This window comes from Ambystoma mexicanum, chromosome 4p (assembly GCF_040938575.1).
Source record: "Ambystoma mexicanum isolate Mex_15411 chromosome 4p, UKY_AmexF1_1, whole genome shotgun sequence".
Lineage (NCBI taxonomy): Eukaryota > Metazoa > Chordata > Amphibia > Caudata > Ambystomatidae > Ambystoma > Ambystoma mexicanum.
The window spans coordinates 1,088,264,136-1,088,278,046 of record NC_090927.1 but is presented as its reverse complement, the minus strand read 5'-3'; the positions used below and the strand labels follow the sequence as shown (position 1 = coordinate 1,088,278,046).

Sequence of the window (13,911 nt, the reverse complement as noted above, 5' to 3'; positions counted from 1 at the left end):
CGGAGCAGAACTATCCTTTCAAAAGGTGCAGTGGTGCAGAACCCGTGTCAACATCTTGGGACATGAAATTACTCCTGAGGGTCTCTGTCCCCAGGAGAAGAAAGTGGAAGCACTCATAAAACTTAAAGACCCCACAACTCTGTGGGAGCTAAGAAGCCTCCTTGGACTAACTAATTACAGTCTGAAGTTCATTGAGGATTACGCAGAGGTCACAAGACCCCTGATCCATCTGTTGAAGGGGTGGGGTCAAGTGGGAGTGGGGTCCAGAACAAGCCGAGGCAGTAAAGCAAATCAAAACAAGCCTCTCACCAGCGCCTTGTCTAGCTTACCCTGTCAAAAATAAGGTGTTCTTCTTGGAGACACGGTTCTCGAATACATGCTTGACAGCAGTATTATATCAAAAGCATGACAAGGTCAATAAAGTCATCTCCTATGCAAGCACGACTTTATCCTCTGTGGAGGAAAAATTCAACGACTGTGAGAAGGCAATCCTGGCAATGGTGTGGGCATTAAAAAATGACCGCCCGTTAATCCAGGGGGAACACATAGTGGAGACTCCACACCAGCCTTTGCAATACCTCCAAAGTGACAGAATCCGCGCCGGAAATGTGAGTAATTCCAGAATTACTTCCTGGATTCTGTCAATGCAAGGCTTTCCTGTGGAGGTCAGATATGGCCAAAACAAGAAGAGTCCCCTCGCGCAAGGTCTGGCTGACTTGCATGATTGTGCCAGAGAAAACTGTCTCAAGGACGAAAGTCCTAAAACCAAGGACAACTTGGAAGCGTACCTGAATTCCCAGCACAAAGTCTATGAAGAGCACAAGTGCGATGGAATGCCCACAATTTATGTGGACGGGTGCTACTACCATGTTGACAACAACGGGGAAAAGGAACTGGTGGCCGGCATTGGGAATGCCTGAGTGAATGATGCCCCGGAACCCTCTGCTGGGTACAAAAGTCGGTCCCCGTAGTAGTCAGGTGGCAGAATTGATGGCAGTTCATCAGGCCATCCTCACTGCCGTCCAACACCAACTCCACGAACTGGTCATAATCACCGACTCAGATTATGTCCGGAAAGGGTTCGTGGAGAACCTGGTTAATTGGAAAACCAGAGGCATGCTATGTGCTAACAACAAACCGCTTAAACATGGCAAGCTAATACAAAATAATGATGATCTGGTCAGCTCTAGTGGGATGACCATCTATTGAAAGAAGATCAGGGGTCATTCCAGAATAGAGGGACCAGACAAAACTGGAAATGACCTAGCTGATCAGCTGGCCAAAACCAGAGCCATCTAGGGGGATCTCCTTGAGATAGAGTCCCTGTTGGGGGAAATCCAGGTCACTGCGATCACTAGGTCCCAAACAAATGCTCACAATGAACTCTCAACTGCCCAGTGGAGTAAGGAGACCCCAGATGCCGATTTAATCACGGCACAAAAAGGGGATCCGATTATTGGTAAATGTTGTCAACACATTGAGGACCCTGAGAACTTTCCTCTGACGGATAATGATTACATTGGGAAAGAGGACCTCAGAGTGTTGATGTAATGTCCAAAAATGTTCCGAATCCAAAACGGTTTGTTGGTAAGGAGATCCATATCTGGCTGTGACCAGTGGGTGGTCCCTACCTCATTCCGAAGCCTGATGCTAAGTCACGCCCATGACGCGGCCACAGCCGGTCATCAGGGGTTTCACACTAGTTTAGAAATCTTGCGAGAGGGTGCATACTGGCCACACATGGGGCAGGACCTCGACCAATACTTGAAGGGGTGTCTTGTGTGTGCACAATTTCAGCCAACATCACCGAGCTCCCCTCCAGAAGCGTGGGATATCACTGCCTTGGTCAGATTTACAAGCAGATTTCATCGGGCCCGTGATTCGCTCCTCTGGGGGGGGGGAACAAGTACATGTTAACCGTAGCATGCTTGTTTACCAAATGGGTGGAATGTCTCCCGGCCCGAAATTGCAAGGCAGAAATAGCAGCTGCCCTGATGATCAATCACATCTTCTCGTATTTTGGCCTACCCCAAAGGATTGAGTCAGACCGAGGAAGTCACTTCACTAGCGAAGTGATGACAAAGATGTGGGAGATACTTGGGGTAAAAAGGAAACTTCACATTGCATTACCGCCAGTCCTCTAGTGGTGGAGTTGAGATGTACAATAAAACCATTGGGAGCATCCAAAAAAGTTTGTGGCAGACTCTGGGCCAAGTTGGGACATCCGATTACCGCTTGTCCTGATGGCCATCAGATCTACACCTTCTTCTGCAACCAAGAGGTCTCCATTTGAGCTGATGACTGGACAAAGGATGGTGTTACCTCAGCATTTGCTCTATAGAACAAAGGAGCAGACACTGGTAAACGCCTCCACAACTCATGAGTATGTTGAGAATCTAAGAAAACCCCTTCAACATGCTTTTGCGTACGCTCAGCGGAATCTAGAAAGATCTGCAGAGGGTATGAAGACTCAATATGATCTAAAAACAACCAAAAAGGAATACCAAGTAGGAGACAGTACAATTTCCAAAGGAACCAGACCAAAGAGCGCACATTTTTGCTCAGTTGGCGCGGTCCTTTTGAAATTACAGAATCTGCATCCCCAAAGGAAAAATGACAGAAGAAAAATGGGTCCATGTTAATCAGTTAAAGAGTGGTCACCCTAAGCATACTTTGCAACACATTGAGGAGCCCAGAGAGAATCAAATAGAGGAGACATCTGAAACGTGAGAATAAGAAAAAGAAGACCTAGAAGGGAATCAATAGGATTTATAGATATAATTATGTAACAGAGTATTTTTCTTCATTGTAAACTGTCAGTATTGAACGTATGCGTATCCCACTGCTGTCAACCCTATTGGGAGGGCAGTTAGTGGGAAACTGTAGTAACCAGTTTGTGTTTCTTTCATAGATTTGTACTGGTTGCGTTTTCACTACCAAGGAGGACCTCCCTGGGGACCGGGAAAGGAGAAACAAAAGGAAATCCGGGGTGTCGCTCAACACCATAAAAGAAGACCTCACAGAAAGCTGTGGGTGTCGGTCCACGTTCCAACCAGAGACAGCTAGAGGAGCGTGACGCACTGCTATCTAATGGCAGAAGGACTCATAACCGACTGATCCTGCTTTGCCCCATTGAGGAATCCCACTTGCCCGATTCTCCCGCGACTTGGAATCTCAGAAGAAGTCAGGGGTGGGGATATGTGGGATATATTGACCCACTCAACAGTATTTCTCCACATCACCAAGCTGCATTTGTGCAGATACACCAAAATGGCTGTGCTGGCTCTTGTGAGCGCTATGGCCTCAAAACTGCATTTTGCAGCAACAAAAAGATGGCTGCACACATCAGGCATGATGGAACCAGGGGACACACTGAAGGAGCGTGGCAGTGTGTTCTGACACATACAAATGGAATAAAGTGAAAAGGCAGCACTGCTTTGCTGAAACCCCAAAATCCCCATTGAAAACGAAATGTTTTCACCTTTAAAAAATGCTGCTTTGATGCTAATTCCATCTGTTCTTTCTTACACCAATGGGATCAATAAGGCCCTACCATGCCCAGTATAGCTCATTGTGCCTCAGCAAAACCAGGCAGGATTTCTGAATGACGGGCCCTGTTAAGCCAAATCTGGAACAAAATGCTCAAGAAACTTCACTTTCTGCTGTGCATGGGAAACGCTTTATTTCGTGCTACAAAGTGTCAAAGGAATGAACCCTGCAAAAGAAATCATAGCTCTGTGCACGTGTCAATTCCAGGAGACCTTTGCCTTGTACAGACTGTTGGGTACAAGAAACTAACTATGGCTGCAAGACAATATTGGGAAGTCTGATGGCAAAATCGAATTTGAAAGGAAATGCTAGCAGTTTTCACCACATGTGTAAAATGGGCTTTGCAAACCAAAGAAAAATAAATCCCTGTTTTAAAGGAAAAGTAATATGTTGAATGAAAGCTTGTCTGTGCCTAGCAATGAGATGGGGTTGGCTGCTGGGAAACACATATGGGCTGTTTTTATTCCACAGGCTTTTTTTTTTTTATTCAGGACCAAAGAAAATAAAAAGGTTTTAAACTGACTTGGCTAGATTTTGAAAGCTTCCAAAAACAAGTTATTCTAGTTGGCAGAGCTAAGGCCTCCCCCAAGGAAGGGAGCCACCATAAACTTCCAGGACACAAAAGTGATAATTGCTAGGTTGGAAAACTGACTGACCAGGACAAAGAAACTTTACATACTAATCAGACTTCAGATTGGGCAGGGGCCTCTTTCAATAGAAATTCTGGGACATCAAAGTGTGAAGTGGATAAGCGGCAATAAACCTTCAATCAAGCTGGAAAAACCCATCCTCCCTCTGGGGGGAAGTGACAGTTGGTGGTAGCTGAAAAAGAAAATAAAGTCCAGGGCAGGACAAAGGACTGCCATTTGCTTCCAAAGACTATTTTATAAATAAACTTTAAAGACTTTTATCCTGCAGCAAGACTTTGTAAAAATGTAAAAATCTCGCAGTTTAAAAGTGATTTTGTGTTTTATAATTAGAGACATTGTAGAAGTCAAAGACACCTTGGGAATAGAAATGGCAAAGTATTGGGGATTATAGGAAAAGTATCAATGATGCCAATGCAAATGTTTATACTTACATCCCTTATGATAAACTACACATGTGTATAAAGTTATGGAATTTTAGGCCGAATCTTACTCAAAATTACCAAAATGTATCAGAGGGGCGAAACAATGTCTCACAGAGTTCAGAGTTGGAGTGGAATGGTCTGCATAAAATATGTAACCTGCTCATGTCATTGGGTAATATGCCACAACTGTACAAATATGTACATTCTGTTATGACGAAATTTTGGCAAAAAGGTCTGTGGGAAGTCTTTTCACCTCATAAAAGTACAACCCCTAAACTGAGTCACATCCTAGGGGAGGCAGTCAACATTGATTGCCAAATCCAGTTGATAGAGGCGTGTTTAGCAGTCCCTACCCAGCCATATACTTCGATGATGTCACTATGTATTATAAATAAGGGTCCCTGACAAGACTCAACACACACTCTTCCTGAAGTTCCTGCGCTGCGTTCCTGTTCCATTCATCATCCAGATTCCAGACCCCAACTACAAGGCCAAAGCATTGCTGACCCTACTCCAGGGCCCACTGAAAAACCCAAGCAGTGCTGATCTTATTCCCAGCAAGGCCTCAAATCTGAAAACCCACTAATCTCCCATTAAAAAGGGGAAAGCTGTGGTACCTTTTGCATCCTGAACCAGCCTGGCTTGCTGCCCACTAACTGCATGCCCGCTGCCATCCTGCTATCCTGCAATACTGCCATCCAGATGACCTTTAGTATCCAGTGACCAGAATTGCCAGTCCAGAAGTGCCATCCGGTGACCAGAACGGCCCAGCTCTTTGCCAGCCGCGCCACCGTGTAGTGACCAGACCCTGTTGACGGTCCAAAAATCCCAAAACTAAAAGTGGGCTGTGAGTATGGTCCATTTCCAGGTATCATTTCATAACATTGCAAGGGGGAAATCAGAACTGATTATTTGTGGGTTGAGGGAACATTGCAGGGGGAAATCCTAACTTGGGTGCTATCTTTCCTAAACCATAAAGTGCTCCTATTCCGCTGTGCTGTGCATCTGTTCCACTAGAAGGTTAAACCCAGTGCATCACTCACATTCGCATTGTAATTATCACCCCACTGGTGATTGCTGCCCCATATTAAAAATTGTATGATTCCTTTTGAATTTTAAAATAAATAAATATTGCATTTTACCAACCAGCCTGGTTCATGGTCCATTTTAACCCGGAGTATTTGAAAAGGGGTTGTGATACGAGTTGTGTACCATCTCAAAATGAATCAGCATAAAATGAGGAGAAAAGCATCTCAGTTGCGCGCTACATACTAGGCCGAGACGAAGGTGTGTGTCGCCTGATTAAAATCCTTAACAGCTTCCGAGAGTCTGCGAATACCTAGTGGCCCTCTGGCATACCTGGGAGTTTATCCGAACAATGGGTTATGGTGTGATGAAGCCTCCTGGATGCGTTCCCTGCCTCATTTCATTAATAACTAGAGCTGCCTCAAGATGCGGTCTCAGTTCTGCTCTCTGAGCAAGTAATATAATGCAGTGTGATAGTTGACTTATACGTACACTCTAGTTAGGCTGAGGCAGCAACAATTCTCATCAATGTGCTTTTGGTTGTTGCCAACCTCTAGGATTGGCGTTACAGAAGCAGTGCCTGCTTGATTCTGCTCACAGTGCCACCAGCCTTATCATGAACCATGATATTCGACCAGAGGGAGCCATCACTAGCAGACCTGCTTAGTCAGCAGCCAATGACAGAGTTTCAGCACACTCTTGCTGGCAAGATGCTCTACTACCTCACAACATATCCATATCTCTTTCCCCAGGAGACAAGACTTTGCCTTTTAAATATTTACCTCGATTTGTTCCACCGTGGCCTGAAAGGTGGTGTCCAAAGAATTGCTCGGCTGAATAATTTCACTTATAGCAGTTTGTTTTGGTGTCCTGCTTTTGGGCAATATTTCAAATATTTGTCCCCATAAACTCCCAAAGACCACATCCCCACACAAGGTTCCCGTGCGCTTTCACTAAATTGTATCTTTACTCAAAGGATTTGGGTGGAGGAATCGAGGCTTTCTTTCATCTTTTGGAATTTCCAGTCACAAAATATCCTTTTGTTTTCAATATGGCAAGGTACCAGGCAGGTTCCTGTGAGGAGCAAATCATTTTGGGGGAATTGTCTGTTTTTGTTGTATTTTTTATAGATGGCAAGGCTTTCCACATGCTTCCTTAACTTCTTTCACCCTTACCCAGTATGGTATTCTTCCTCCGAAAGAGTTTTTGGCATATGTAGACTTTTCACCATCCATGGTTTGTACCCATTTCAGGTTCTATGATGTCAGAGGTGGTTGTCTTTTGCCTCCCCTGGTCTTCCTTAGATCTCGCTAGCAGAAATGTACACATCTAGAACCGTTTAAAGACCCTCCTTTCGCCTTCTCCTTGGATTCTTCTACCAGTGTCTCTCATCCCCATTGTTCCCGTTTCCTTAACTGTAACTGTCCACGTAGGGGGACGTGCATGATCTCACAGACATTTAGATGAAGTGGGTATATTCAATATTGTCTAATGGCATCTGGCTACCAAACAAGTTCCTTTTTGAGTTCCACATACAAACACCTAATGTTTCATGCCGTATCATACTGCCGATTTAAGCTTGAATAATAGAAGGGCTATGGTCATTACACAGGATGACTAATACCCCTCACTGTTTTATGTGGGGGTTAGATTATATTAAAGACAAAGAGGAAATATTGACTCTCCCACCCTCTGTTGGATGACTATTTCAACCCTTTGGGTGTTTAGGTGGGCAGAAGATAAGAGATTAAGGGTTGTCGCAAAACACATGTGCATATGTCCTCTCCTTTTTCGCCATATTCAAGCTTCTTTCATAATAGACATAGCTCAGTAAGGTTAGAGTGTTAAAGAATGTATTTATCATTTATATAGCACCTATACACTTAGCACAAACGTCAAAGCGCTCCAACACAAGGGAGGGAAGGAGGGTGAGTAAAACAAGTTAACATTCATAACATGCATTGGAAATTCTGAATGGGCAAGTGCTATGCGTGCAGAGGTACAACATAGAAACAGGAAGAGACAAACTGAATAAAACATATGACAAAAAATGACTGTACGTGCCTGACTGTTGTTGCAATAATGCAAAAGCTATACATAGAGCTAGGAGTGAGGGGAGAGGAGGGTAAAATGAACACAAGAGACTATCATAAGTGCCAAGTAGCTTTAGGTAGAGAAAGAAAGGAAAAAGTGGGGAGAGGGGTGGTAAGGATAGGCACTCAGCACACCGAGGCGATGTGAAGTCAATGAGGTTTGAGTGTCCAGGTGAAGCATACATTTGTATCACAAGAAGGGGCGCAGGGGTGTAAAACACCATGATTTTTGAGTGTCCAGGCAAGCTTACATTTATCACACGAGGGGTACAGAGGTGTAAAACACTGAATTGAATGTCCAGGCAACGCATACATCTGTATCACAGGAAGGGGTGCCAAGATGGGAACCCAATGAAAGACGCCAGACGGAACCAGAACCAAGGGATGTTGGAGGGACAGAGGCAGCCTGTGACATGCAGACGAGAGTCAAAAGGGGAGGGCGGGAGGAATGCAAAAGGAAGGACACACAACTGGGGTAGAGGCACGCTGAGAGGAACAGGAAGACTGTATGCATCATGTTGGAATGCAGGCACTCTTACCTGTATGGGTATTGAAGAAGTATAATACCACAGCTAAAGGACGGATCCAAAGGAATGATACTGGTGGGTGGTTGGTGGACAGTGGACGGGACAAGGCTTCTCCAGGCTCGGACAGGATCAGACATGGCCCTTAGATGGAGGCCCTTTGAGTGGGGCTGGCGATCGCCTTCCCGGCTCAGGCGGCAGAATGAAAGAAAAACATGGCCCCAGACCAATCCGTGATCTTCCGGAGGTCACGGGGCATGCTGGAACAGCTGTTGTGGACCGCGCAGGGCGGCCATCATGGAGTGCCCAGGTGGTCCGAGGGACACATGCTCCATCAAGGGTGGAGGGTGAGGCAGGGGGGGTGCTGTGGCACTCAGCAGTGCATGTAGGAGAGACAGAGAGGAAGTAACGCTGAGCGATCACTTTAAGTAGGCCAGTCCCTTGAGTGAGGCCGGGGATCGCCTTCCGGCTCCGGAGGCAGAATGAAAGTGTCCATGATTAGAAGTGCCCTTCGAACCCATCCTCTTTCTTCCCTTTGTATGGTAAATGGTCCTACTTATAGTACACTCCATGTAAGTGAAATATGTATACTTTTAGTGGATCACTACTTTCCTTTCTATCCCCAGTATAAAAGAAAAATGCAATGTTTCCCTCTCCCACATATAACATTACTCAGTCTCTTGCTTTGCAGTTTTTTGCAAAGACTGGCTTTCCCCCACGAAATTATTTCTCCTCTCCTGCCATCAGGCTGTCCTGTTTCTATGGGTGGTATATAAAACAAGTTATTTACGTATGCACCTGGAGATTTTACTTATTAACTTCCACCAAGGATTTGGTAGGACAAATAAAAGGATGTATGCCTTATAGTCGTCATCACTGTCGGGAGGGGGGGGGTGGGGAGGGGAGGAACAGGATTATAGCAAAATTATAGTTTAATGTTCTATTAATAAACCGATAGTCATAACGTGAGCTGATAAAGGCCATCTAATGGATCAGGAGTGTTTACCTTTGTCTTTTAACACCTCAAATCATGACAGGGGTTTAGGGCACAGCTTTCAAAAATTGCACTTGCGTTTCATTTACTTGGCACAGTAGCCCAATCGACTCAGTTTCACTGGCTACCATTTTTTATGAATATCCCCATCAGATTTGTCTAAGATTCATTAACTTATGCTTCTCCCAAATGTCCTAGTGAACTTCCAAGGAAAAACGCGTTTCAGCTAAACTCTCCACTTGTATGTCTCTGGTCTCATCTTCTTGTGGGTTGTCCCTCGAGTGTTTGCCTTAGTTTGTCAGTTTATGTCCTTTATGCCACCCTGGCTACCCATCATGGGCCTCTCGGCCAAATACTTCAGGACCCGCGCTTGCACACACTCCTATGTACAGTCTTGTCCATCCGAGTCTGCAAATTGTTGCCAACACTTGAGCTCTCCACAGGAAGAAAAATGTCTTCCCTGTAGTTTAGAGGTCCTCGGAATCCTCTGGGGGTAACACATTGCAGAATGAGTACATCGCTCACAATATGGATTAACAGGGCCTTAGGTTTGCCACCAAGACGAAAGGTATCTTTTCCTACCAAATGAATGGGCCAGCCCCCTGTCCAGCTGTCATTTTTTAAGAAAGTGCATCCCCTCAGGAATTGTCTTGCGGCAGAAATGTCTTCACACCTTTAGAGATTCATCTTCATTTAATAACATTTTATTACTAGGAAGGAGCATGGTCGGTTTTCCTTTTCCCGACAGCTTCTGGCACTTACACATTTTTTTTTAATATTGCTTAACAGTGCGTTGCTTTAAACTAATAAACTGTGCTCCACAGATTACATTTGTGTTCCCATCGTCCCACATACTCGGCAGATACTTTGGGTCCTTTTCCCTGTTTGGCGATGCATTTGGGCTGTTAATAATCTCTATTTCTTCGGATGTGGTGATGTAAATATTCAATGCCATCTATGGCCATGTCCATTCATAATACAATAGTGTATCATTACACAGCACTTGATCCCAAGTGTTACCCACCTCTTGGAGCTATAATAAGATGCCATTACCTTTTCTAAATGCTACTCAGCTCTAACAAAACAGTTTCATATTTCGCAGTGCACAACTATTCTTAAAATGTATGCAGATAAAAAATATAGTAATTGAAGTATCATTTATAACTCTCACCCACCCAGTTTTTTTACTTAATGTTGGGATGGACCTACAGCTCTCATAAAAGGTCAAATGATTTAAGTTAACAAAAATCTATTAGCACACGAGGAAGTGAAGGTGCACGGCAGTAGGGGAGCAACAAATGTATCTTTAAAGTAGTTCTAGAAGCTTAGGTAGGCCCAGGTATACGGCATGGTCGATATTGTGTAGCGGTAGCAAAATAAAATGTGTAACGTGTGGATGTAGACATAGGGCCTAGGTGCGGGAAAACAATGGAACATTGCCATATTGGAAGTGAGGCCTAGCATTTTGTACTCTCTGTTGGAGATGTAACAGCGTGGCATAATGAAGAGTTCGAATCAGTCTCCCTTTCCCCAAGCCCCAGGATCGAAGCTGAGAATAGTAGCATTCACGCCAAACAGATAATGGTTTAAGTGTATCCAGCTGTAGGCCTGTGAAACCAAAATGGAATGCGAACGGCAGAGCAAGGGTAGGGCTGCGTCCGTCCAGAAGGACAAACCCATGGGAGCCAGGTTAGATGTCTCGAGCTGCCAACATGCTCAGTTTAGATTTAGGGCACTAGCGCCCCCCGGGACAATGGCTGCCCCATTTCAAATGCCAGATGTACATGAATCCATCGGTATTAGGCCAATTAATGTGGTCCCCAAGAGCAAGGAGGTGCACCCAGGGTGCGCAACTGATAAAAGGGGAGTGAGGAGCAGATGATTCTGCGATTTGTGATACACATCTAGTCCTGAGCTGGGGCTGCACAGTTGGGCACCTGCGTGTCTGGTATCAAGAGGAGCACACTATTATTTCAAAGGGCCAGTTTGGCCTCAGAGTTGTCCACTGAGCTCATGCCAATTGCCAGGTGCACACCATGTGACTAGGCAAATGGGGCAGGTAACATTCCAGGTAACTCAGCAACCCAGTAGTGGGAACCAAGGTGACAGAATAGAGGAACCATGTGTTAGAGGGCAGGGGTAGATTAGGATGTGGCTAATCGGCCAAGGGACTACAGGGGACTGGTACTATGCATATAGGTGGTAACCAAGTAATGGGGCGGAGGGGAGGATTAACACTGTATAGTGTTCACGTCAGGAGTGACGATCTATCTCCTTAAAGCCTCGTACTTTCTTTGACTTAACAGAGAGCTCCGTGTCAGTTTGGTTCTACAGGACCTTCTGATACCTTTTTGTATTATAAAATAAATCTTGTTTTCCTTACAAAGTGGTGCACTGAGACTTTTTCCCCTAGAGCGATTTTTATTGTCTGGAGGTCTTGCCTTACATTAGTTATAAATGGCTGACAAGAGCAGATTGGATTGCCCTCTTGCTTGGCATACTGGAAATTGAGGTGCATCAGTTTCCTGATCCGCTGTGAAGGTTGTTAATAAGCACTACAGAAGAGGTAGAGGGACCAACTGCACGGGCTTCTATATGCTGGGACCTATGCTGGTTGAATGTACTAGGTTCAAGACCCCTCCTCATTAAGGGGACCCATTTCACTTCACCTGGGTTAGTCCACCCCCTTTTCATGAACTTTTAAGAAAAAATTAGCTGTTCTGTTAGATCCAGTTTGAGCAACCTTTTTCTTAAAGTTAGATCTGCCACAGAACAGTAGTTATAAGCAATTATTTAGAGGGGGGCTAACGGATAGTCAGCCTGCCCCCATCCCCCCAACATCAGAAAATGTATGCCATTTTTTTACTATTTGTTAGATCCGGTTTGGTCAACCATTTTCAACGTCAGGTCCACTAGAGGACATGAGTTATAAACTCATTAAAAGGGCAGGGTTAACCCATGTGAGATCTCCATGGCATGCTTCTTTTCAAGCTTGTTGATGATAAAGTATATTTTTCTTGGCTGCTTGATGAGTTGATCAGCACGATTAATGCACAACACCCCTTTATCTATATCTGTATATACATGCCAACATTATCCATTCCATTCAAGAGACTGTAGTCTAGTCCTGGTTTTATCCGGGCAAACTGGGACTTGTAGTTCGGGATTTCCCCATAACAGAGCACTGCAGGTCCCAACAACATAAAATTCGGGACAGCATTAACGTCTCCCAAAAGGAATAGATCATTTTTGCATGCATGTGTTTTTAACTGAATCTAAACGAGTGCGGTTAGTCATTGCAGATTAGAATAGAACATGCCAGCAAATCGTTAATTGGCTACAATTTCAGATTAGTTCTAATATTCGGGGGCTGGGGTGGCATTTCCCTGTTATGACCAACTGTATGTTGATTAGCGTGCTCACTGTGCGGTGACTTCACTCATCTTTTTAATCATGAAAATACCGGTGCTTTCCCGTCAAACAAATGAGACAGGTTGCAAGACAAGTAACCTTAGCAGGATAACAGCCAGATACACTGTTCGCAGCGAATTGGCGCCCAGAAACAAATGCGCCTCTGAAGCAGTGTTCCTGTGCAGAGATGGTGCCGCCGCGGGAAGCACGCCAGGCTCGAGTTTCTCGCGATGTGCAGCTGGCCAACTCTACTCCGATGACACTGCGGGAACATGCAAACAACAGAACTTTCCAGGAGGAGCTGGTGACCCTTGTAACGGGCTTTATAGCGCGGTGGCAGTCAGAGAAGTAGGGTGAGGGGGGTCCTCAACTTCTTACCTGGAAGGGCGTCGATGCCCTCGGGCTCTGCTGCGGTGTCGTTCATGGCAACAGGTCGATGCTGACAGCCCGAGTCGCCCGTAGTCCAGTCCTTTCAGCGCCGTGCTGTGTGTGGGCAGTACCCAGTTTCCGGCTTCACACTGGACAGAGCAGCATTGTTGACTTGCAAGGCAGGCTTGGCGCCAGCAGAGAGCAGCAGCGTGCAATCACTGCTCCACAACGCGGAGCGCCCGTTTTCAAATGTGATATCCTTTTAAGAAATCACGCCTGCGATTTCATAAGACCGCTATTGTTTAGCCAATAGTCTTTTGTTTCAATTGTTAAAGTAAACTGTGTAAATTAGGTGTGCTTGTTGTGATCACCATAAACACCACTCTGACTCCGCCTCTTTTTATGACCCTGCTGTCTAGGAAAGTTGGAGTGGGAGCCAACTTGTGTATTTTGTGGGCTAAGAAATCGAACGGGGCCCCGAGGAGTCGCAAAACAATATTTGGGAGCGGGACTTTAGAAGTGCATGGCAAAACCTAAGAATCACAATTAGTTTAAAGAACCATTAAAAAGTCTGTTGCCATTCTAACGAAAGGACTGGCCTAACAAGTCTGGCATGCAAGGAAGCAGAATCTAATTTAATAGGTGGATTACATGTATTATAATTAATGAACATTGGGAAATACTAAAATAAAAATATTCAAAAATAAGAAAGGAATCAAAATAAAATAGGTCCATGCAGGATCCAATTCCTCAGTTCTTTTGAAGGAAACCCTTGATTATTATGATGCGCTCATTAATTGTAGTAAATCATTCGGATCTATGTGATTAGTGATCATTCTAATTGGAAAACGTCCATGTTGCAATAATCAATTT

General features: G+C 44.8%; 1 protein-coding gene across 2 annotated transcripts in view; it reads right to left on the bottom strand.

Annotated features, from left to right (window-relative positions):
• The window catches only part of SLC18B1 (solute carrier family 18 member B1), a 759,286-nt gene extending 746,090 nt beyond the window's left edge, over positions 1 to 13,196 (bottom strand). For both annotated transcript variants that reach the window (XM_069606672.1, XM_069606673.1), the window contains exon 1: positions 13,048 to 13,196. In XM_069606672.1, the coding sequence (XP_069462773.1) occupies positions 13,048 to 13,093 (46 nt within the window). In that variant the 5' untranslated portion in view covers positions 13,094 to 13,196. The remainder of the gene's footprint in view (positions 1 to 13,047) is intronic.
• Between the last annotated feature and the right edge of the window lie 715 nt (positions 13,197 to 13,911).